General features: G+C 38.4%; 1 protein-coding gene and 1 long non-coding RNA gene across 3 annotated transcripts; one reads left to right on the top strand and one right to left on the bottom strand.

Annotated features, from left to right (window-relative positions):
- Positions 1-514: 514 nt before the first annotated feature.
- Positions 515-18,912, bottom strand: LOC105491017 (reticulocalbin 2). Its single transcript, XM_011757099.2, has 7 exons — positions 18,333-18,912; positions 17,854-17,959; positions 14,605-14,801; positions 6,513-6,626; positions 3,204-3,300; positions 1,874-2,016; positions 515-1,354 (listed from the first exon to the last, which is right to left on the bottom strand). Exons 1-7 carry the CDS (start codon positions 18,810-18,812, stop codon positions 1,202-1,204), a joined length of 1,290 nt encoding a protein of 429 aa, XP_011755401.2. The 5' UTR covers positions 18,813-18,912; the 3' UTR covers positions 515-1,201.
- Positions 18,842-24,126, top strand: LOC105491016 (uncharacterized). 2 transcript variants are annotated; one of them, XR_011626308.1, is made up of 4 exons: positions 18,842-19,367; positions 19,537-19,997; positions 21,927-22,004; positions 22,846-24,126. It is a non-coding gene; the product is annotated as an uncharacterized lncRNA (long non-coding RNA). The 2 variants fall into 2 exon arrangements; XR_011626307.1 differs by having other exon boundaries at positions 18,842-19,997.
- Positions 24,127-25,324: the final 1,198 nt, after the last annotated feature.

A 25,324-nucleotide genomic window follows, 5' to 3' on the forward strand; every position in this document is an offset into this window, starting at 1 on the left:
CTGGGAGACAGAGCAAGACTCCATCTCAAAACAAAAAAAAAAGAAAGAAAAAGAAAAACTATCTCTGTACATCAGAACTAGAAGAAAATTAACTCCTCCCTTTACTTTTCCCTATCCCATCTCCACCAAAGGTAAATAAATTGACCTACTGAATTAGGTTAAAATTGATTATCATGCTTATCAAGTATGATTTTAATTTCAGTGAAACTGATATTGAGCTCTACTGTTGGTATCTGACCAGCTATATTTGTAATTCCAACCTGCATTACTCAAGATTATTTCCAGCCCCAAACAGCAAAACCACAATTGCTACAAGACCAATTAAAATGTGTCAGTTGCACATTCAATATTATGATTGCCTTATCAAAAAAAAGAAAATGCAGCAAGAATAATCTGACAGTTTTGGGAACCACCCACATAAAGGAATGGATGAGGCAAGATAATGTACAATACCACAAAACCTGTGCTAAATTCAATATTTATCTGAAAAATTAAAGAAAAGCAAACAAACATATAAAAAGATAGGACATTTCATTTTTAATCACTCAAAAATGAAAAAGATTTGGACAATGTCAAATTCCACTCACCTTAATGCTATAGTTATACATTAAATATAATTACTATCTATACATATGCAAAAATATAAAGTTCTATTTCATACAATAAAACCTTTATAGAAACCATTTTAAAATTAAGCAGACCTTCTCAACATTAATACGTGAGGTCTAAGTCCTTCTAAAGGTTTCTTTAAAGGTTTTTAAACAAAATGCTAAACCTAAAAACACTGTCCTGTCAGTTCCCAAATTAAATCTACTTAGAACAAAAACAAAAATTTATAGCTCAGTCACATACTACTTAAATAATATTGTTCAGGCAACTCTAAAATCCTCCATGTTTTCAAGTATGGAAATAGAACTCAAATATTCCACAATACAGTACTAAACGGATGGAGTATTTAGGAAAGACTTCATTGTCATATGGCACAATATTAATGTTTTGTTGCTTCAATACGTTTTGAAATAAATTATCAGGTATTTGGGGTTTTTTTTCCTAAAAAACCAAAATTATAATCTACATTAAGATAATTCTGACTGTGGTAAGACTTAAGAGTGTAAAATACAACATCAACATTTTATCACAAAAGTAAAGCTGGTAACAAATTATAAAAGGAGCTAGTACTCTACTGAGACAGGCTCAGAGATTAAAGCTCATCATGATAGAAATAGTCATCATGGAGCTGTCTGCCATAATCTGTGGCTTCACTGGTGAGAAACAAGTCCGGGTTTTCCAGAATCTCTTCTTCAGAGAGCTTTTTGTCACCATTCAAATCCATTTCATCAATTAGATGAAGAGCCTTCAAAACAAAACAAAAAAGTGTCAAGTGTAATAAGTATTTTCAGCAAGATGTTCACAATTTAATGTGATCTGACTTGTCAAAATCATCCAGGTGTACAAGTACTCATTATTGTTTAAGTATCTAAAAATGTTACATGTAACCAGGTCTGTCTACTGCTTTTCCCATTATCTCCTTTCTTCATTTCTACTGGGTTCTGTCTCTCTCTACTCAAATCCAATCCAGGATATATCAAGGCAAGGCAAAATTATTATAACCTACTTTGAGTCCCTGTAAGTAAATACAAACTATTATTCTATTCACTGTACTCTCAAATTAATACATGACACAATCTTAACTTCTCTGTCTCCCTGACAATCTAAAACACTTTGTAAATTCAAAACACAGCAATGCATCAATCCCAAATAACTCCATTACTTTTTTCTTTGGCTTAAGATTTTGAACTTCTTTTCCTATCAAAACCCCAGCACCAAATCTGGAGGAGGGGGTGGAGAGAAACAGTTGTTCTGTAACACTTACCTCCTCTTGTGCAATGCCCTGATTATTAGGTACTACCCAAGGTAACAGCTCTTGGGGATCAAGCCTGCCATCGTTATCTTTGTCATAATCATTCACGAATCTGTCTTTCTCAACAAGTATCCATTCTGGATCTTCATTTGCAGCTTAATATAAAAAAACACAAATATACATACACAAGAATATTACATGTATCCAAAAAAAAGTTTGGTATATCTCTAGAATAAAGGAAGTGAATTTAAAGTTTACTAAAGAAAGCCCAATAAAACAGAACTACTTAACTGAAAAGTCCTGGCATAAGTACAAATATATAGCAATTTTCAAAAGTGACACAAGTCTAAATAACCCAGTTTTAAAATCACTGGATGTTAACACAAACTAGTAATTTTGTTAACTGCTATTTGTTCTGATATCTAGTTTTCCCAAATGTGAGGTTGGGTAATGTTTTACTGTATATCATGTTTCTATACAAAGTTTCTTACATATTTTCACAAAGTAATGCCATGTGTAATTTTAAAGTGACTATCAGAATAAGTAAAACTGGTGACCAATTTAAAAATGGCATTGTTTGGTGTCTTTAAGCAACAGTCTGAAAAAACAGCTGCTTATATAAAAGCAAACTCTTAACTTCAAACACTTATTCACCTTCTACTAAGCTTCTGATACTGTGTTTACATCAGTATTTGTAGTATTTTATGTTTCTATCTCTTTTAAGATCCACCTGCAACAGCACAGGATTTTGTTTAAAAATATCTACCTTCGGCCGGGCGCGGTGGCTCAAGCCTGTAATCCCAGCACTTTGGGAGGCCGAGACGGGTGGATCACGAGGTCAGGAGATCGAGACCATCCTGGCTAACACGGTGAAACCCCGTCTCTACTAAAAAATACAAAAAACTAGCCGGGCGAGGTGGCAGACGCCTGTAGTCCCAGCTACTCGGGAGGCTGGGGCAGGAGAATGGCGTGAACCTGGGAGGCGGAGCTTGCAGTGAGCTGAGATCCGGCCACTGTACTCCAGCCTGGGAGACAGAGCAAGACTCCGTCTCAAAAAAAAAAAATCTACCTTCCTTCCTTCCCCATTTAAACTGATGATAAAATTAGATTTGTTCGAAAAGGAAGAAAAATGTTTGACTCTAGACATGGAAGTAAAAGTAAGCAAGACAGTGTTCTCAGATAAGCTATAAATCCATTTGTTGAACTTGCATTACAGTTAATGAAACAAGCAGGATCAGGCACAGATCCTCATTACATTTCCTGTCCAAGAGAGCTTTCAATGAGCAAGGCTGTCTCTTTCTTCAATTCCTTTTCACCTTTCACATTCTCCCAGGTGACTTACTTGGATCCCACCTGTAATCACCAAGAAATTCTTCCAAACTAACAAATCCATCACCATTTTTGTCATGTTCTTCTAAAGCTTCTTGAATGACAAATTCCTATTCCACATTCATTAGAAAAGAAAAAAAAAAGGTACAAAATGTTCAGTCTCACCGCCATCTGATTCAATCGTACTACAGAACTTTTAGAAATAAATGATAATTATTGGAGTTCTAGTGGTGCAATCAGCTAGTAAGGTACTTATACAGGAAAAATCATTTTGGTTGTCCATGTCTTCAAGACAATCCTTCTAAACACTGGAATTTAGAAGCAAGAATAAAACCTAGAGTACTATGTAGCTTTAAATTCAACATCCTTAAGCTTCTGATATTGTGAAGAACTCCACTTTCACTCTCATAAACAACCTCAGCTTTACACTCAGGCTATTTTCTACACACCTCTCCCTCTCAAGAAAGACATCTTGTACTACCCTTGTCTCTAACTCCATTTGCCCTCTAATCCATAGACAACTCTAAAAGAGCCCTTACCTTAGAACTGCTGTTCTGCCTCCAGATCTAAAATGTGCCAGCCTGCCATTATACCTCAACCTCCTTGCTTCCCCTTCAGCAAACCTCGCCCTATCCATCCCAAACTGCCCCCAAACCTGTTCCTCCCTCTTATCAAAGCTTCTTATCAAACAACCGCTTGTTCAATGGCCAGCTGTTTCAGTACTTTCCTCAATATCTTCCTATCTCTTTTTTTCAGATGGGGTCTCGTTCTGTAGCCCAGGCTGGAGTGCAATGGTGTGATCTCAGCTTACTGCAACCTCTGCCTCCTGGGTTCAAGCAATTCTCCTGTCTCAGCCTCCCAAGCAGCTGGGACTACAGGCATATGCCACTATACCCAGCTAATTTTTATATTTTTAGTAGAGACAGGGTTTCGCCATGTTGGCTGGGCTGATCTCGAACTCCTAATCTCAGATGATCTGCCAGCCTCGGCCTCCCAAAGTGCTGGGATTACAGGCTTGAGCCACCCTGCCTAGCACCCTGCCTAGTACCCCCAACCTTTTTTTTTAAGATAGGATCTCATTCTGTCACCCAGGCTAGAGAGCAGCGGCACAATAATAGTGGCTCTGTAGGCTCAAACTATCGGACTCAAGTGATCCTCTCACCTCAGTCTCCCAAGTAGCTAGGACCACAGGTGCATGCCACCAAACCTGGCTAACTTTTTTGTAGAGACAAGGTCTGCTATGTTGTCCAGGCTGGTCTTGAACTCCTAGCCTAAAGAGGTCCTCCTGCCTTGGCCTCCCAAAGTGCTGGGATTACAGGTGTGAGCCACCATGCCTGGCCCATCTCTGACTCTTACCTTCCCTTAACACTTATTTAGTAAGTCAACATTCCTACATATGCTTTCTTCAAAATGTTGCCCAAATCTATTTCATTCCATTGCCAGATAGAACTCTGGGCTATATTACATAATGCCTAAATTATTTCATTGCTTTTACTGGTAATTCACCTCTTTAGTCTTCAATTGTTCCTTATTCTCCAGAGAATCAAGATCTACCATCCTTTGCCTGTCACTCTTTGGGCTCAATTAGCTTGTCCCAACTTAATTTTGGCACTTAAATTACACCCAGCATTGTTCTTAAACTGGGTCATGTATTCTGTGCCAATGAGAAATTAGAAGCTTCACAATGGCAAGAGAAGTAGTATTAATAACAGTGTCTTACCACTGAGCTATGGAGAAAAATGTATCTGTAGCCTTGTTATGCAAGGCAGCAGGGTCTACCATGACACATTAAACAAAAAGCTGTATCTCCCCTCCTTGAAATATCCAGGGAACCACGCCACGTAGCTGGAGGCTGATGTCATGCAACAGACTTCAATATAAATGTTTAGTCTCTTTTTTAAAAAGCTATTTGTTACATTAGTCTTTATTTTCCAACGTGATGGTTTATGCTTTCAAGCCTGGCCAAGTCACAATCAGGACTCAGTTAATGTTTGTTGAGTTAAACTTACAATTCAACAAAAGTTTTGAAAAACTGGTACTTCTTTTAAATACTAAAGGGACAAGAGGACTCATTATGCTTAAAATTGCAAAAACATTACTAGTTATAAGCAGCTGCACCCCTACCAACCCTATGAAGAAGAATCCAAACATGACGTTTTTCCAGACCAAAAGCTTTCATAAGTGATGCTGTAAATTAAACAGAAATCCTAGTATTACTAATATTGAAAAACCAAAAAAAAGTCTGAAAGCTACAAAAGGATAAGGAAGGCACTGAAGGTAACATAGTTATGAGAGAGAAAATAGCCTGAGGAAGCCTGCTGCTCACACATAGTACAAAGATTTTAAAATTCGGTCCTTCACCTTCTCCCTCCCAATAAGCAACTTCGCCACCACCAGAAAGCCTCCTTACCACTCCTAATTTTAAGTGCGGAGAATTAGGATCATTTTAAATCTGTGTATCTCTTAAAATTCTGATTATACGATTTATTTTAACAACTTAATGAACAAGTTTTAAAGTTTTGGTCACTTGGGAGCATAAATTCATACAACCACTATGGAGAACAGTTTGGAGGTTCCTCAAAAAACTAAAAATAGAGCTACCGTATGATCCAGCAATCCCACTGCTGGGTATATACCCAAAAGAAAGGAAACCACTATGTCGAAGAGGTATCTGCACTTCGATGTTTGTTGTAGCACTGTTCACAAAAGCCAAGATTTGGAAGCAACCCAAGTGTCCATCAACAGATGAATGGATAAAGAAAATGTACATATACACAATGGAGAACTGTTCAGTCATAAAAAAGAAAGATCCTGCAACAACATGGATGGAACTGGAGATCATGTTAAGTGAAATAGGCCAGGCACAGAAAGACAAACATCGCATGTTCTCACTCATTTGTGGGATCTAAAAATCAAAAAAATTGAACTCATGGACATAGAGGGTAGAAGGATGGTTACCAGAGACTGGGAAGTGTTGGGGGAGGGGGCGCTAAGAACAGTTAATGAGTACAAAAAAAATAGTAAGAATAAATAAGATCTACTAGTTGACAGCATAACAGGGTGACTACAGTCAGTAATAACTAATTATACATTTAAAAATAACTAAGTGTTCACTGGATTGTTAGTAACACAAAAGATAAAAGTTTGAGGGGATGCATACCTCATTGTCTATGATTTGATTAGTTCACATTGCATGCCTGTATCAAAACATCTCACGTATCCCATAAACATACACACCTACTATGTACCCACAAATATTTAAAATATATTTTTTTAAAGTTTTGGTCACTCAGTAATTCTCTTAAAAATGTTTCTTTCTTACCGTCATATAATCAACTTCTTCAGGATGCTCAAAAGCAATAAATTCTTCAAGACTCAAACCGGGACCTGAATCCTGGTTAGCTTTTTCAAATCGCTTCTTGTCCTTTAAGTGAAGCTTTGAAAATTAAAATTTCTCATTAGTATACCACATCATTTTAAATACTTTGAAAAATACAAACTTTGTGAAATTTAAAGTACATTCCAATCCATTATCTCATTTATCTTCACATCATCCCTTTGAAGGTAAGCTACACAAATACATGTATTAAAGGCAGGATAGACTCACAAGCTCTAGAGTCATATAGACCCAGACCTGAATTCCAGCAATGCCACTTACTAGCTGTGGTGTCAGCGCAAACTGCTTAACCTCTCTGGTTTCCCATCTATCAAACTGGGGTAAAAATCTCTAATAAGCAATTGGGATGAGAATCCCTACCACACAATTAATAAACCTTAAGTATTAAGTATTTAATGATCACTGATAGAAAAGCAGATTAAATGATTTGATAAGTCAGAAATACAGCTAAAAATACTGAGCATGGCATAGTGGCACACGCCTATAGTTCCAGCAGCTTTGGAAGACTGCATGAGCCCAGAAGTTCAAGGCCAGCCTTCACACCACAGCAAGACCCTGACTCAAAAACAAACAAAACTACTGAACTTGGATCCTCCCTATTCTTTCTACAGTACTATACAGTCTACTTTAATAATTAATCTCAATACTTTTTTGAATGCCCAAAAGTCAATAAATTTATACCACATATTAAATCTTGGTAGGGCTTTTAAAAATTGTTTCTGGTCCTCTAAGTGACTTTTCAAAAATACATTATTGTTTCAGAAAAACAGTCTTGTTATGTTGAGAATCTCATAATATTAGCATATGTACCTAATATTTGGAAATCTTTTCCTTTTTTTTTGGGTGGGGAGATGAGGTCTCACTGCGTCATCCAGGTTGGAGTAGTGGTGCAATCTCAGCTCACTGAAACCTCCACCTCCCAGGTTCAAGTGATCCTCCCACTCCAGCCTCCCAAGTAGTGGGGACCGCAGGTGTGTGCCACCACACCCAGCTAATTTTTTGTATTTTTGATAGAGATGGGGTTTCACTACGTTGCCCAGGTTGGTCTCAAACTCCTGAGTTCAGGCTCTCCACCTGCCTCAGTCTCCCAAAATGCTGGGACTACAGGCATGAGTCACCATGCTCAGCCTGGAAGTCTAGTCTTAGTAGGCTCTTTATAGTGTTAATTCTATATATTCAGATATAAATACATCAAAAGTTTAAATGGATCCCATGTAGAAGTTTAATAAACACACATCCTTTTCTACTTTCTCTCCCATCTTCCCCTCCGCCCCCCTTTTTCTAAATAATTCGGCAGCTATCAGGGACAAGGCTGCTTTTGATAAAAATTTCAATGGTAATTCTGTAACCAAGAGCCTTGGGAGCCAATAATGCTATATTGCTAATCCTGTGTAATTTCTGTTTTAAGAATTTCTGGGAATACCTTTCCTTCCTATAAACTGATATGTATTAAACTGTGCATTTCTTTAAAGCACAATTTCAAATATTTTAGAAGCTTTTAAGTGTTTCACTACTGAATAAAAATGCCCTTTCCAGTTTTCTAGAATAATAAAGGTCAGGTAGCAGTCATTTACCTAAACACTAGTTCTTTTACAATTACTGATTTACAGCGGAGAGGCTCACCTCTTTCCCTAAAGAATTTGTTTTATTAACATCTAGACTCTACAAGCCAGTTATATTCACCCAATCATGACAGAAAAAAAATAATAACTTGTTTCCAAATAGCTCCTTTTAACTTAATGTTTCATAATTTTAAATAACTAGACCAAATAATTTGTATTTTATGTTCAGGTTTAACATGGAAAAAGCAGACAAACAAGAATTTGAGGTATTCTGCTGAGTCAATCAAATTCTTTTGGAATAAACCATTATTCAAAATACCAAGTACTTAGATTTCCTTATGAAAGAACCCTTCACTTTGGAGCAAAAAGGTCCATGTTCCAGGAGAAGAGCTAAATTTGGCCAAATTTGCCTATGGAAAGAAAGGATCTCTTTCAACGAGCTGAGATTTCTTTAAAAAAAAAAAAAAAAAGTGAAAGGAGTAGCTTTCTCTGGTTCACATTTCATGGCCATTTGAAGAACATGAAATAAGAATAGCTCACATTAAATCGAAGAAGCCAAAAACAGAAAGACTGTTTTATACAAAGTGGCAAATTCCTAAAAAAATAACAAAAAAGATGGTCAGTTTCATAAAACTTCCACACTCTTTTTCTTCTATATAAAAACCTTGTATTCTAGTAGAGGGTAAGTGTTATGTATAGTAATAAAAAAGCTACCATAATCATTTATTTTTAGATGACAACAGAAACTTATGAGGAACAAAACTGCCATCTTTTGGTAGACTAATGATTCTACATGAGGAAATATATAATGTGTGATACTAGAACAAACGACTAGGTCTTAAAAATTCTGATTAGCCATATGCAAGGTTATATCGTACATAAATAAATACTGCTTATACATGCACATTCAGCAGTCATGCCTGTAATCCTAGCACTTTGAGAGGCCGAGGGCAGATAACCTGAGGTCAAGAGTTCAAGACCAGTCTGGCCAATGTGGTGAAACCCCATCTCTACTAAAAACTTAGCTGGGCGTGGTGGCACACGCCTGTAGTCCCAGCTACTTGGGAGGCTGAGGCAGGAGAATTGCTTGAACCTGGGAGGCAGAGGTTGCAGTGAGCCAAGATTGCAGCCTGGGTGACAGAAGCAAGACTCTGTCACAAAAAACAAAAACAAAAACAAAAACAAAAAACACTTGAACTTTTGCCAGATGGGTCCCCAAACTTTAATTATCCTATGTTGACTGTAACTGTTCTTTATATTATAAAGAAATGCTTCTTCAGGCATTTCACAGCCTGAAAGGGTTCTTTATTCTCTATATGAAAACTTACTAAATGTAAGATAAAATTCAGACTGGGCATGGTGGTTCACGCCTGTAATCTCAGCACTTTGGGAGGCCAAGGCAGGCAGATCACTTGAGGTCACGAGTTTGAGACCAGCCTGAACAACGTGGTGAAACTCAGTCTCTACAAAAAAAAATACAAAAATCAGCCAGGCATGGTGGCATGTGCCTATAGTACCAGCTACTCAGGAGGCTGAGGCAGGAGAATCACTTGAACCTGGGAGGCTAAGACTGTAGTGAGCTGAGATGGTGCCACTGCACTCCAGCCTGGGTGACAGAGAGAGACTCCATCTCAAAAAAAAAAAAAAAAAAAAAAAAAAAAAAAGTTGAAGAGTTCAGATATCAAGTTGACTTTTGTTAACAGACTTTCGTATAGAAAACTTTATTTTATTCACATATCCAATTACTTTTTATGATTATTTTATTTAAGGTATAGTGTTTAGTCTATAACTGAGACTGATTGATTCCTCATCCTTTATTTTTTATTTTGAAAAATAATGCACTGGGTTCATCTTTACACTCCACATCAGTTTTTAGGACATTGTTATTTTTTTTTAAAGAGACGAGGTTTCACTATGTTATCCAGACTGGCCTCAAATTCCTGGGCTCAAGCAATTCTCCTACTTCAGCCTCCTGAGCAGCTGGGACTACACATACACACAGGAAGTTACTTATAGCAAATTCTAAAAACATATGATTAGAACTTCATGAAGATACAGACATATTCCTAGGCTGTCAAAACAAAAAATAACCAAAAGGACTCCCATTGAAGTGTTCATTTTAGGGATCGATCAATTCCTTTAGGCTGTTAAGATTCATCTAATTCATCCTTTAAAAGAAGAGTGTTATAATCAACACGTTCTAAGTAGCTGGTAGGGAATGCAGAATTAGAACCAGACACCTTTTAAAAGAACTGTTCATAAACAATTTATGAGTCATGTATCTCTTCAAAGTGAATATTTTCTTCTCAGCACCATCTATTATATCACCCCCTTCTAAGAATACAGGAACACGCACTTCTTATTTTTTAATGGGAGAGTAATTAAGTCTTTTGAGTAACAAAAAAATAAAAATAGAAAACACAATTAGAATCTAATTCCAGCAAGATTTTAAAATACTGTATTTAACTTCTCTGTTGTTCCTAGGAAGGGAAATCATACCATACCATGCTTTGGTTTTAGATAAGTTGGTTTAAGATAAGTTAATTCCTATAGTAAATGAGGATACTTAATAGACAGATGATCCCAAATCTCATTATCACCACTCGTTTTTCCTTTAGTATTTACAAGTAGAAAAAGAATGAGTTTTACTAACTTTAGTCCACTATAGAATGAAGACCCAAATAAAAACAAAAGATACATTTTCCCCTTAAAAAAGAAAATCCTAACTAATCTAAAGGTGATAGTTAACAAATGCATAAAGTTTTAAAAAGTTGATTAAATATAAATTTATGTGAACTGTAAATGCTTTCTTCAACAATATTCTTTTAAATCAAAACAGAACTGCTTATCCCTCCAACTGCTACCATTTATTACTATTTATCCACACTATTATAATCCTAAATAAAGTAGAAATTTTTATTTATTTTTTAGAAACGGGGTCTCTCTGTTGCCCAGGCTGCAGTGTAGTGGCATAAATATGGCTCACTGCAGCCTTGACTGCCTGGGCTCAAGCAATCTTCCTGCCTCAGCCTCCCAAATAGCTGGGACCACAGGCATGGACCATCATGCCCATCTAATTTTTAAATTTTGTTTAGGCATTTGCTAACTATACAGCTTTAGATTACTTAGGATTTAATTTTTAAGGAGAAAATGTATCCATAGAGATGGCGTCTTGCCACATTGCCTAGTTGTTCTTGAACTCCTGGGCTCAAGTGATTCTCCCACCTTGGCTTCCCGAAGTGCTGAGATTACAGGTGTGAGCCACCACACCTGGCCTGAATGGGAATTATTATTCTTATTTTTGGAGATGAGGAAACTGAGGCACATGAAAGTTTAATAACTTACCAAAAGTTACACAACTGTGAAGTGCTGGAGCTAAATGTGAAGCTAAGCAGACTGGCTCTGAGGATGGAGCCCCAAACCTCCACATTGATGGTGTAGTTATTAGCAGAGAATTAACCAACTTAGAGTTAGTGGTGGCTTACAGAGTTCAAGTGGCCAATATGATTCTAAATAAATAGCACATTTAGAAAGCATTTACCAAGGAGGGAATGGGGTGTTATTGTTTAACAGGTACAGAGTTTCAGCTTTGCAAGACGAAAAGAGTTCTGGGGATTAGCTGCACAACACTGTGAATGTACTTAGCACTACTGAATGGTACACTTTAAAACAGTTACAATAGTAAATTTGTTATACACTCCTCTCTCCATATTTGTGAGAAATTGGTTCCAGAACCTCCCTCAGATACCAAAACCCAAGGATGCTCAATTCCCTGATATGAAGTGGCATAGTATTTGCATATAACCTACACATATCTTCCCAAATATTTTAAATCATCTCTAGATTACTTATAATACAAATTACAATTTAAATGAGGAGTAAATCATTGTTACACAATATTGTTTAATACAATAAATTATGGCCACAATAAAAATTAAAAGATATATACCATAACAGGATAAGTTAAGAAACAGAAGAGCCTTGACTATTTTCCAAGCACCCTTGACTAATGTTTTGGGACAGTTTGCAACAGCATGTTTGATTTTATTTTTACTTTTTTCTACACATTAAAAGCTATCTTTAAAAAATTCTTGGTGATACTCTAATTACCCTGATTTGATCATTATATGTTTGTGTGATATCAAAATACTACATGTACCCTGTATGTAAATACAACTATCATGTACCTATAAAAAATATTTTAATTCTTTAAAATTAGTTTTCAAATACAAAAGTATTTGATACAGCAATTCCTTAAGCTCACAGTCATTTCTGTTGATATACTTTTAGTTTAATAGACTTCCTAAAAGTCTTGAAAAAATTTTCTACTAATTCCCCAATAAAATTAGTCTTCCTCAGTTCTGCTTAATTAAGAAGCATATATTTCAACAAATTAAACCATGAGACACATTAGAACTCATAGTGATAATAAATTTTCAAAAAATGAGTAATTTGGGGCTAGGTGCAGTGGCTCACACCTGTAATCCTAGCACTTTGGGAGGCTGAGGTGGGTAGATCGCTTGACCTCAGGAGTTTGAGACTAGCCTGGGCAAGATGGTAAAACCCCATCTCTACAAAAAAAATACAAAAATTAGATGGGCGTGGTGGCTCCAGTGTGAAATCCCAGCTACTTGAGGGGCTATGTTGGGAGGATCGCTTGAGCCCAGGAGGCAGTGAGCCAAGATTACACCACCGCACTTTAGCCTGGGCAACAGAGTGATATACTGTCTCAAAAAAAAAAAAAAAAAAAAAGGAGTAATTTTAAGAGTGTACTCACTATGAAAAGTGGTACTGTGGTTTCTCAAAAAATTAAAAATAGAATTACCATATGATCCAGCAGTATCACTTCCGGGTATGTACCCAAAACAATGGAAAGCAGGATCCCATAGAGATCTGCAAATCCCAAATCCAAGATGCTTCAATGAGCATTTCTTTTGAGTGTCGTTGTCAGTGCTCCAAAAGTTTCATATTTTGGAGCATTCTGATTTTGGAATTAGGGATATTCAACCTGTACATACAACAGAACATTACTTTGCCTTAAAAAGGAAGGAAATTCTGATGCATGCTACAAAATGGAATAAACTTGAGGACACTATGTTAAGTAAAAATAAGGCAGTTACAAAGAGACAAATACAGTGTATGAGTCTACTTAGATGAGGTACCTAGAGTAGCCAAATTCAGAGACAGAAAGTAGAATAGTGGCTGCCAGGAACTAGTGGGAGGAGGGAATGGGGAGTTATTGTTTAATGGGTAGAGAGTTTTCGCTCTGTAAGATGAAAAGAGTTGGGGAGATTGGTTGCACAACACCATCAATGTACTTAACACTGCTGCACTGTACACTTTAAAATGGTTACAATGGTCAATTTGTTACACAGTCCTCCCTCACACATTCCTGGGAAATTGGTTCCAAGACCTCCCTATCAAAATCTGAGAATGCTTAAGTCCCTGATATAAAATGGTGCAGTATTTGCATATAGCCTACACACACCTTCCTGAATACTTTAAATCAGGGACCCTCAATCCCTGGGTTGCGGACAGGTACTGGTCCGTGGCCTTTTAGGAACTGGCCCACACAGTCAGTGGTGAGTGGTAGGCATTACCGTCTGAGCTCTACTCTGCCTCCTGTCAGATCAGGGGTGGCATTAGATTTTCATAGGAGTGCAAACCCTATTGTGAACTGTACATGTGAGGGATCTTGGTTGTGCATTCCTTATGAGAACCTAATGCCTGATGATCTGAGGTGGAACGATTTCATCCTAAAACCATTCCTGCCCCCTCTGCCACACACTGTCCTATGGAAAAATTGTCTTCCATGAAACTGGTCCCTGGTGCCAAAAAGGTTGGGGACCTCTCCTTTAAATCATCTCTAGATTACTTATAATACAAATTACAACTTAAATGAGAAATAAATCATTGTTATACTATATTATTTAAGGATAATCAAGAGAAAAAAGTCTGTACATGTTGAGTAGAGACAGAGTGTTTTGTTGTTTTTTTTTTAATACTTACTTTTTTAGATACTTACGATCCTCAGTTGCTTGAATCCACAGAGGTAGAACCTATAGATTTTTTTAAGTGAGTATATAAAACTACATGTTTAAAAATGGGAATGGGCCATAATGGTCTTCTTAATAAAGATAAAACTGATTGTTCAATGATATTAAAATATTGAGATACACATTCAAAACACATTTAAAAAGCAACTCTGGAAATGAGGACAATTAAATGATGCAGCTAAGAAAAAAAGATACAAGGATCATGTAGGTAATCTAGAACAAGAGTCCTAAATCTGGCCAGAAAGGAAGTCATCAAAATGACTGCTGAAGTGGAACAGGTGATTTCCTAGAGAACAAGACAATCCAGCCTACAACCTCAGGACCTCTTGTGCTCATTCATGCAGGAAGGTAAAGTGAACTGACATGATCAAAAGGAACAGCTTGTGCACATGAACTCACCTTCCTAAAGGATTCCTCTTCTGCATCATCCAGAGCAGTGTTCTCATCAAAGTCAATTACACGATCATACATCTGAATGTTATATTCATCCCATGTCACAGTATCATCACCGTTTTTATCATATTCAACAAACTGTTGTTTTGCTTCTTGCATAGCATAATGCTTAAAAGACATCTGAATCCAGGAACTGAGTTCACCTATAAGAATTTCCCAGAACACAACGTATGTGACGTTAATTCTGATACTTAAGAGTAAGGATTTCCAAACCTCTGAAAAGGCAAAATCTTTGATGTTTGCAAATACTGAGAATTGGCCTAGTTGTATTAATAGAAATGGGGTAGGAAAGAAAAGGTTGTTTAGAAGAGCTCATGGAGCTTTTTTTTTTTTTTTTTTGAGACAGAGTCTCGCTCTTTCACCCAGGCTGGAATGCAGTGGCGCGATCTAGGCTCACTGCAGCCTCTGCCTCCCGCTTCAAGCGATTCTCCTGCCTCAGCCTCCTGAGTAGCTGGGACTACAGGTGCGCACCATCACGCCCAGCTAACTTTTTATATTTTTAGCAGAGACGGGGTTTCACCATATTGGCCAGGCTGGTCTCAAACTCCTGACCTCGTGATCCACCTGCCTCAGCCTCCCAAAGTGCTGGGATTACAGGCATGAGCCACTGTGCCCAGCTGGAGCTTCTATACTATAACATATGATCTAAATAATGTAAGCTCCATAAAAGTTTGGGTATGTTCTGTTCACTGATGTACATCAACTGCCTAGAAAGTTCCTGGCTCTGTAAGTATTTGTTGAATGAATTACCAACTGGCCAAAATAGCACTTTACTTTAAAAAAATCTTGCAGAAAACCTATCCAAAATCTTGCAGAAAACCTTTGCTAACTACCACAGATCTCTCAGGAAGCATAAATATTTTGATAGCTATTTATTTTAATATGTATTATAAAAAATAGTGTTTTATATTTATGAAGGCGATACAAAGTCTTCCTTTAAAATAAATTTTATGTGAGTTGAATTAAAACTATATTAAGAAAATAATACATGGTTAAGTAGATACGGCCTAAATTGTGAAAAGGTATTCAAGTGACTAAGAACACTGCTTCAGTATATTACCTTTATATATGTCGTAAAACATCTGGAGGAAATTTTAACAAAGTTATGGGTAGTGATTTATGCCCTTCCTGCAACAGCTATCTGTCTTAACTTGGTATCTGAAGGCATGGGAAAAAAGTTTCTAAAACTCAAATGTCCACTTCTGAATCAACTTAAAAAAAAATCTATTCAGCTGGGCTCAGTGGCTCACACCTGTAATCCCAGCACTTTGGGAGGCTGAGGCAGGCGGATCACCTGATGTCAGGAGTTCAAGACCAGCCTGATCTCGGGTAAAACCCCGTCTCTACTAAAAATACAAAAATCAGCTGGGCATGGTGGCCAGCGCCTGTAATCCCAGCTACTTGGGAGGCTGAGACATGAGAATCACTTGAACCCGAGTGGCAGAGGTTGTATTGAGCCAAGATCACACCACTGCACACCAACATGGGTGACAAGACCAAGACTCTGCCTCAAAAAAAAAAAAAATCTATTCATAGAAATATTTACTAAACTACATTAAAGGAAACAGGGAGGGAAGAACACGTATTTGTTAGGACAACATGAGTATACCATTTATCAGGTCCCTCTATACTTGTTGCCTCTAATCTTCAAAACAATGCAATTATAATCATCACTATTATACAGGTGAGAAAACTGAGGTTCAGAAAAGTCCAAGCCTTCATAACTAGTAAGTAGCAGAGTCCAGATTCAAACCTGTTTGGCTTCAAAGCCTAAGTTCCTACTGAGTTTTGCTACCTCTTAACATCTGATTCCAGACCTAGCCCTCAAAGAGTAAATTGCCAAAATTATCTTAAGGGTCCTCAAGTAGAATGAAGGCTTTTGTAAGCACCATGAGTCTTTCTTCTAGTTTATTTAAAGAGATCATAATGGCATAGAAGAAAACAATGAAACAGGGATCAGAAAGAAATGTGGGTTCACACTTCAGCTTTGCCATTAGGGGGTAGTTTACCATCTCAAACTTTTCTTCTCATCTGTATAATGAATATTTGGACTAAAATTTTTCTAACTTTAAACTTCTTAAAACCTTACTATTAAATATTTGAACATATCTAGGTCTTACCAGACAGGTACCACGCAGTCTTCCAAATCAACGTGTTGTGTTCTTTGATTACTCTAGTATAACCAAAGATTGACTTATTCTTAGATTGGATAATCAGAGTCCAAAGGTTTTGCTATTATTGTCTAATTAAGTGGAACAAAAAAGCCCTTAATCTTCCAGAGGGTTCCAATGTGAATATGTCATTGACAGCACAACTTAAATTTGCCAGTTTTTTTCTCCAGCAACTTCATTCCTTGATGATGAACAGCATTTAAATCAGAGTTACAGAAAAACAGCTAACTTAAGAGTCACAGTAACAACCTGAATTTTTCTGAGGACCCACTTGGAATGCTGACAGGGTACATCATTTGAATTGAACAATGGGGAGAGACAATTGCACAGCAATTTATTTAGCACATTCTTTTAATAGTCTGCACATTTCATTTCTGACTAGAGAATTTACCTGAGAGCACTCAGATTTTTTTTTAACTGAAGGATATTAAAACCTGAAATAAGAGCAGGACACCTGGATTCTAGTCCTAGCTTTGTCACTTATTTGTAGAAGGCACTTATTCATGTGCTTCATTTCTTCATCTCCACAAAGTGATGTGGACGAGATGATCCTAAGGCCCCTACCAGCTCTAATATTTTGGTATAATGTTGTAATAAACGTAATTCACAGGCAACAGGTCTTTTTCTACTTGCTTACAAAAAGAAGCAAATTCCTAAAATTTAAATGAAGCATATATCAAAAGAGCAAATTATTTACTGCAGTAAAGTTTTGGGGCATATTTCTCTAAAATAAATCATATTGTTGACACTAACAAAAGTCATGTGAGAAAGAGGGTGTCTCAAGGTGTGACCTGCACATAGAGTATAGGGTCCATGATGTTTATATATAACTGGAGAAAGCACCGAGTTTTACTTGGTTCTCAGGGTCTAAAGATTTGCAGGTATAAAACCTATTCTCCATGTCCTTTTTTCCTTCTCACAGGACTTCCAATTTGGGACATTAGCAATCTATACATTCAGCAGACACCCCTGCTTAACATGTTTGTGTTTGTCTCCATTGTTAGTTGTGTAGGGCAGTCCTTACTTTCAGTGAGAAAGCCATCTGAGTCCAAGTCGATTTTCTTTATGATCGCCTGCAGTCTTTTTTGCTGCTCTTCGTGGCCGAGTTTAACATACTCATCCACATCTTCCTTTGGGGGAAAGGACATACAGGAGGGCCAAGCATTACTATCAGTGGGGCAAAATGGTGGAGAGAAACAGGGCTACTAGAAGACCCCCTTGCCAAAGGGTTTCGGGGTCACCCGCACCTGCACTTCAAGGCCCCTACTCCCTACACACCCTCCATGATCTGAGGGTAGAAGAGATCCAGCTCTTGGGCCGTGCTATCTCCTCAGGCTTTCCAGGCCCCGGGACCCCCAAAGAGCGAGAGCTGCGCCACCCGGCCCCCATTGTCAGGTCCACCTGGCCAGGCCTCGCCCGGCCGCCCCTCTTTGTCCCGGGACAAAGCCCGCGGCGGCGGCGGTGCGAGGCGCGGCCCTCCCAGCACCGGCCTGGCCGCCTCACCTGGACGCCCAGCAGCGCCTCGCGGTCGTAGTCGCTGCGGCGCTCGCCCAGCGGGTAGTGCAGCTCCTCGGCCTTGCCGGCGCCGGCCGCCGCGGCGCACAGCAGCAGCAGCCCCAACGCCGCAGGCCTCGGGCCCAGCCGCATCGCGCCGGCCCGCGGAGGACACCGAGAGATGCGAGGATGGAGGCGGGCGGGGGCCGCGACCGGCTGCGACGCTCCGCGGGCTGCTACAGAGAGGCGGCGCGGCGTACGTTGAAGGCGGAGGGAACGAGAGGCGGAACCTGCGGTGGTGGCCACAACGCCCAGGGACGTGCCGGGGGCCGGTCCACCAATGCGGTGCGGAGGCGCGCCAGGAGGAGGCCTATATGGCCGGCGCCGAGTGGCGGGGCCAGGCCGCGCCGCTGATTGGACAGCGGGGTGCTGGGGGCGGGCTGCCGCGATGTCGGGGTCAGCAGCCACCCAGAGAGCTCCAGGAGCCATGCTGGGACTGCAGACAGGGGAGACCCCCACGACCCGCGCCTTCTCTTTTCCCCGACACGCTTCGAAAAGCACGCCTCCACCCCACTCCTGCCCTGTCTTCCCGTCAGCCTTGTTCCTGCCATAAACTCCTGGTCCACTCCATGTGTCACTCCTACTGTCCATCAATGAGAGAGGCTGGAGGTTTCTGTGACAACAATACAATATCGAAAAAAATTGCCTGAGGAATCGGCCAACAGTATTCTTTCCCAGTCTTCAGTGTATCTCTACTTACTTATTTTATCAGAGTAGGACGTACAAACTCAGGAAATGCAGCTAGATGCTTGTATCTGATGCTCAGTTTCGTGATTTACAAGTTACATAACCTTGCTCATTTCTTGGCCCCTGAAAACTTGTTTGCTCATCTATAAAATGGGCATAGTAATAAGACTACCTTAAAGAATTGTCGTGAAGATTAAATAATGTCCTGGGTTTAGAACAATAGCTGGCACATAAGTGTTCAGCTTTCATCCATGCAAGTACAGAAACAAAAGATGATTGCACAGAAGGAATAGCTTGGTAAGTACCTAGCAAAACCTTTAGGGACAGAATGCCTATACACATGGCTTCTATTGCATGTCTATTCACGGGTTTATGTAATTTCTTCACCTCATCCTGAACACATTAAACTCTAAGGAATTTGTAGGCTGCAGCTTGAGCCCTTTTCTTTATTGATTGCTCCACTTAGGATCAGGCCTTTCACACAGAAGAAAAGGCTTTCTGGGTCCTCTTTCATTTCTCTCAGTCTCTGGATTGGGAGCAAGAATTCTGTTCCAAACTGCAAAACTGAGTGGGCACAAGTCGCAGAAATTTCCTGGGTTGGATTGAAATGTATTGTTTGGTCACAGAACATTGAAAGAGTCACAGAGCAAAGTGTAAGTTCAATCTTTCCGATGTTATAAAGATCAACGAAGAACAAAATTTTAAATTTCAGAGTATAAATAAAAGCAAATTTTAGAGTTGATTTCATTAAACTAAAAAGAAAACCCTTTATTGCTGGATTTTAATTTTCACTTCCGTTTGGATTTTAAGGAAAAAAAGAGAAAAATGTCCCAATTTAATATAAGGAACTCTGCTTTGTACCTGTTGTTCTCCAATAAGTAAAAGGTAAACTTTGACCAGCTTCCGGTGTGACTCCAATTACAAAAGGTAGGCTACAAGGTACTGTGGAAGTTCTTCTAAACTCAGGAAATCCACAGATGGGAGTTTTGGGGGCCAAGGGAACTTAATGATATCTGAAGAGACAATGGAGTAAACAGTATCAGAAGTCTGGGTTCTGTCTTCAGCCCCTAAACAGGTTGCTTTTGCTCCTTGGGTCTATTGTTTTCATCTGGAGGAAAAGGATTGTGTTATCTCAGTGGATCTTAATTTGAGATCTTTGGGTTCCTAAGTGGGTCCCTGCATGTTTTTCAGTGGTGTGTTTATCCCAAAATCTTTGTGCATGTGTATATTTCTGGGGAGGAAATCTATAGCTTTGCTTTTATCAGAGTTTCAAAGGATCCATGTGGCAGAAAAAGTTAAGAGTCCCTGAAGAAGGCTCTGAGCAACTTTTTGACTCTTAAAATCCATGATTTTATTGGGATTGTTTGGAAGCAGATTACAGTAAAGGCCTATGCTTAAAAGAGGCAAGACTGATCCAATGTCATTACTTGTGATTAATCCATTTTACTCAGGGAAAAATAAATATCTAAAATAAGTAACCTGTGTGAAAAAAAAGTGTTATGAGACTCCAAAGATCAATTTTCTTGACCTATAAAAGCCCATAGCACATAGCAAAATTGGTTTTATTTATATTTTTATTGAGGTATAATTTACATAAAGTACACAAATGTTAAGTATACAGTTGATCATTTTTTTGGATTTGTTTGCTGTGAGAGCCTCGAGGTAGGGAACAGTGTGATTTCTCCTACATTTTTGTGAAATGTATGAATTCAGCTATTCTGGAATTCTTTTAGAAGTATGTATTATGGATAGTAAAGTTAACTTTGAAACTATTGAAAGAAAGATTTGATTTCTTGCTTTTTGAGTTTGGTAAGATGTGTGTTACAATAAGCAGTGGCTTAAAAAACAAAGCAATACTTAATATATATGGCGTGGACCCTTGTGTTGCAGGCTGATTTCCACCAGAATGAATGAGATTTGGCACAATAAACAACTTAAGTGGGAAAGCCAACAAACTCAATGAGACTGCACAGATGGAAAACACAAGACAAAAGAACAGACTATAAGGCAGTGAATGGGAGAACAACTTAGACTGAATGATCATGCAATTAGGGGGATTTTGTTGGCTGTTTAATCTTTTAAACAGTCAGTCTTTTGAGGGGAGACGGAAATGTGAGAATTTCAGGGGTATGGTGGAGTCTCAAAAGGTGACAAGAAAATGTGTAGGTGGGTGGGTGTATTATAATACCTTAAAAATCTTTTCATTTCCAAGGAGTAGCTGAATGTGTAAGTAGTCACAAAATCTTTATAACCTATTAGAAGTACTTCCAAGAAATTCAATGTAACTGTTTTTCACTGAGTAAGATTTCCCTAAATTAAAGATGGATCTGTCCCAATGATAGCTCCATCCTCAAACAGAAGCCATCCTCCACTTCCGGCAATTCACATTTATGGCCCTTGGCCAGTTGTACTGGTGCATCTCTTGCCCTAAAGGTAGCCCAAGTGGACAGCTATTAGAGTGCCTTCCTTGACTTGCTCCCTATACACATAGGGTGACCATACATCTTGGTTGACCTGATATGATTATTAATCATGACTATTTCACACTCAAAAGTATACCAGAATGGGGTGATAAATTTTATGGTCACCTTACCTTTGGGCCTAACATTCAAACTGTCCACCCCCTCCCTGTACTCCTCCCCAAGCCCCAGGCTTTATTATGCCTCAGAACCTCTTCCCATACTCTTTTCCCCAGGTTTTCAACAATAGGACCTTGAAGTCTTAGTCAAACACATTAGCAATAAAAATAAAGAACACTAAGAAAGAGGGCATGAAAAGAGGAATAAGACTGTGGCTTAAGCAAGCGTTTCTTATGAATTATAATGAAATTGATTTACTTTGCCATTACTAAACCAGCTCTGAAGACAATTTCATGGAGGAAATCCAAAGCTGAAACAAGTGGAGTGACTTTGAAAGACAGTACTTCTTGAATTTGTAAGTTCTCGAGTGTTTTAAGAAAACTCAGGCATGGCTTTATAGTCACACCATGCATTCAAGTCTTAGGTATTCACAGATCTCACCGAGGAAGAGAAAATGCAGCTCTGATTGCAACTGCATCACAAGATGGTGTTCAGGGGATTGTGATTGATTTGGGCTTTGGTTTTTTGATTCAGGATCAAACTCAAGTTTATGGGATTTTGAGGTTAATTTCTTTTTAAAAAATAAAACTAAAAATTGGCCAGGCACAGTGGTTCCTGCCTGTAATCCCAGCACTTTGGGAGGCTGAGGCAGGCAGATAGCTTGAGCCTAGGAGTTCAAGACCAGCCTGGGAAACATGGCAAAACCCCAGATCTATAAAAACAAAATACAAAAAAGCATATTAGCTGGGTGTAGTGGCATGTGCCTGTAGTCCTAGCTACTCAGGAGGCTGGGGTGGGAGGATGGCTTGAGCCTGCGAGGCGGAAGAGGCAGTGAGCTGAGATTGCGCCACTGCACTCCAGCCTGGGTGACAGTGTAGAAACAAAGGAGTTACACAAGTTATGCATGCTTACTTGTTCATTTTTGCTTACTTGTTTATTTTAGGAAAACCAGTATATGCAAATAAGAAAAAGGAAAAAAAGATCCCAAATCCCATTCTCGTAAATAACTGCTATTAACATTGGGGTATAACTTTCTAGAGGTTTTCTGTGTGCAGTATATACACTTCTAAAGGCAGTATCCTAGTCCATTCCAGAACAAAATACTGGAGACAGGATAATTTATAAATTTATTTATAAATACAGATTTATAATTCTGTATTTATAATTTATAAAGGACAAAAATTTATTTCTCACAGCTCTGGAAGCCAGAAAGTCCAAGATCAAGGCATGGGCAGGATTCGTGCCTGGCAAAGGCTGCTCTCTGCTTCCAAGATGGCACCTTGTTGCTGCACCCTCCAGAGGGGAAGAACACTGTGTCCTCACAGGGCAGAAGGGATGGAAGGGCAAAAACGGCTAACTCCCTCTGTCAAGTTATTTTATAAGGGCATCTGGTCCTTTTCATGAAGGCTCTGAATCAATCACTTCCTAAAGACCACACCTCTTAATACTATTACATTAGGAATTCTGTTTCAATGTGAATTTTGGAGGGGCCAAAAACATTCAAACCATAGCAGGCAGATACACCTTTTGCAAAAATAGGATCTAAAGGAAGCTACTACTGTCAATGAAATAGCTCAGAAAAGCAGAGAAACTGTCCAGAATGACTTAGAAGGCTTGGGAATCCCTTAAAAATCCTCAGCAAATACACACATTTCATCTCAGGAGTTTCTCTGTATCAATTAATTGTTGTCTGGTATGCTTTTCCTTACCTTTTTTGGTGGCATTTATGTAGCCCTTATCACAAATACTGCTTCCCCTGGATCCATCTGAACCCTGGGAATCTGCAATCTATTTTGGAATTGAATATAGCAAGCTAGACCTTTGGGTCCCCTCCAAAATATAACTCCTGGTCTCTACTCTGAGTCTACCCATTATACCCAAAGTGAGAGATATCCCACATCCTCCAGCTAAACAAACTCCCACCTGGCCCTCAATAGTGGAATTAGAATGCAAATGTACAGGGGGCATGGAAACGTGCATTTATTGTATCTGCTATTTATTCTACTAGAGAGATCAGACCTCAGACTTCTGCTACCTGTGCCTTCTTTGAAAGGGTTCCCATCCGTGTGCAATGGGGGGAAAAATCTATATTCTGAAGTTGTTGTTTATAGTTTTCTGTATGTGTCAATTAGTAACATTTGTTAACTGTGCAGTATAGATCTTCACTGTAATGATATTTTTTCTGCTTGTCAATATCAGTTACTGAGAGATGTTTTATAATCTGCTCTGATTGTATATTTGTTTCATTAAGTTTTGTCCATTTTTGTCATATGCATTTTGAGACTATGTTTTCAGGACTTACACATTTATGATTGTTTTATCTTCCTCATGGACTGCAGTTTAATCATTACAAAGTGTTTTCTTATCTTTAGTAGAGTTTTTGTTGTAAACTCTACCTTGTTTGATATTATTATTGCCTAGAAGATTTTATTATTATTATTTCATACAATTAAAATTTATTTAGAGTTTCCCACATATTTACCCTTTTCTCTCTTTTTTCTTTTTTTCTTTTCTTTTTTTTTTTTTTTTTTTTGGAGACAGAGACTCACTCTGTCACCCAGGCTGGAGTGCAGTGGTGCGATCTCAGCTGACTGCTACCTCCACTTCCTGGGCTCAAGCAATTCTCCTGCCTCAGCTTCCTGACTAGCTGGGATTACAGGTGCACACCACCATGTCTGGCTAATTTTTGTATTTTTAGTAGAGACAGGGTTTCACCATGTTGGCAAGGCTGGTCTCAAACTGACCTCAGGTGATCTGCCTGCCTCAACCTCCCAAAGTCCTGGGATTAAAGGCGTGAGCCACCACACCCGGCCACTTTCTTAATCTGAGAAAAAATATCTACAAATCTATTTTACCTAAAGGTAAAATATTGAATGCTTCCCCACTAGAGCAAGTAAAGAGACTAAGATGCTCACTCTTTCCTCTTCTAGTCAATATTGTACTAAAGATACAATTCTTGCTAGTGCAAGAAGATAATAAAGGGAAATAAAAGGTGTAAGTATTGGAAAGGAAAAAAATAAAACTGGTAGTATTTGCAAATGACATTGTTTTGTATGCCAGAAAATCCAAAGGAATCTATAAATAATCTATCATAATTAAATAAGTTTGCCAGTATTACTAGATACAAGGTCAATCAATTTAACTTCTATATTCCCGCAATCTAAGTTAGAAAGTAAAATTTTAAAACAATGCTATTCGTAATAGTCTTTCAAAAAATCAAATATATTCCATTGAGTATAATGAAAGTTGTACAAGTTATCTACATAGAAAGTTTTAAATGATTTTGAAAGTTGGTGTTTTATATTTAAGGCATTTTGCCTGCCAGGCTATGATGATATTCTCCTAAGTTATCTTTTGAAAGAGAAATGAAAGAAGACATTTTAAACTCCAAAGTATATACTATGTTCAAGAATTAGAAGATTCAATGTTGTGAAGATGTGAATTCTCCCCAAATTGATGTATATACTAAATGTAATCCCTTTCAAAGTTCCAGCAGTTTTGTTTTGTGGAATCGATGGCTGATTCTAAAATGCATCTGGAAATGAAAAGGACCAAAAACAGCCAGCTCAATCTTGAAGAAGAAAAAGAATGTGGGAGGATTTATGCAACCATATATTAGACTCATTACACAGTTACAGTCATTAAGACACTGAATAGTGTCAAGAAACAAACCCA

This window comes from Macaca nemestrina, chromosome 7 (assembly GCF_043159975.1).
Source record: "Macaca nemestrina isolate mMacNem1 chromosome 7, mMacNem.hap1, whole genome shotgun sequence".
Classification (NCBI taxonomy): Eukaryota; Metazoa; Chordata; class Mammalia; order Primates; family Cercopithecidae; genus Macaca; species Macaca nemestrina.

Excerpts from the sequence above, each read along its gene's own strand:
- LOC105491017 (XM_011757099.2), bottom strand. The coding sequence starts at position 18,812 with ATGGCTCCTGGAGCTCTCTGGGTGGCTGCTGACCCCGACATCGCGGCA. Across the intron at positions 14,802-17,853 it reads AGATGGCTTTCTCACTGAAA|GTGAACTCAGTTCCTGGATT; the intron begins GTAAGGACTGCC and ends AAATTCTTATAG. Across the intron at positions 3,301-6,512 it reads AAGAAGTTGATTATATGACG|GAATTTGTCATTCAAGAAGC; the intron begins GTAAGAAAGAAA and ends AATGTGGAATAG.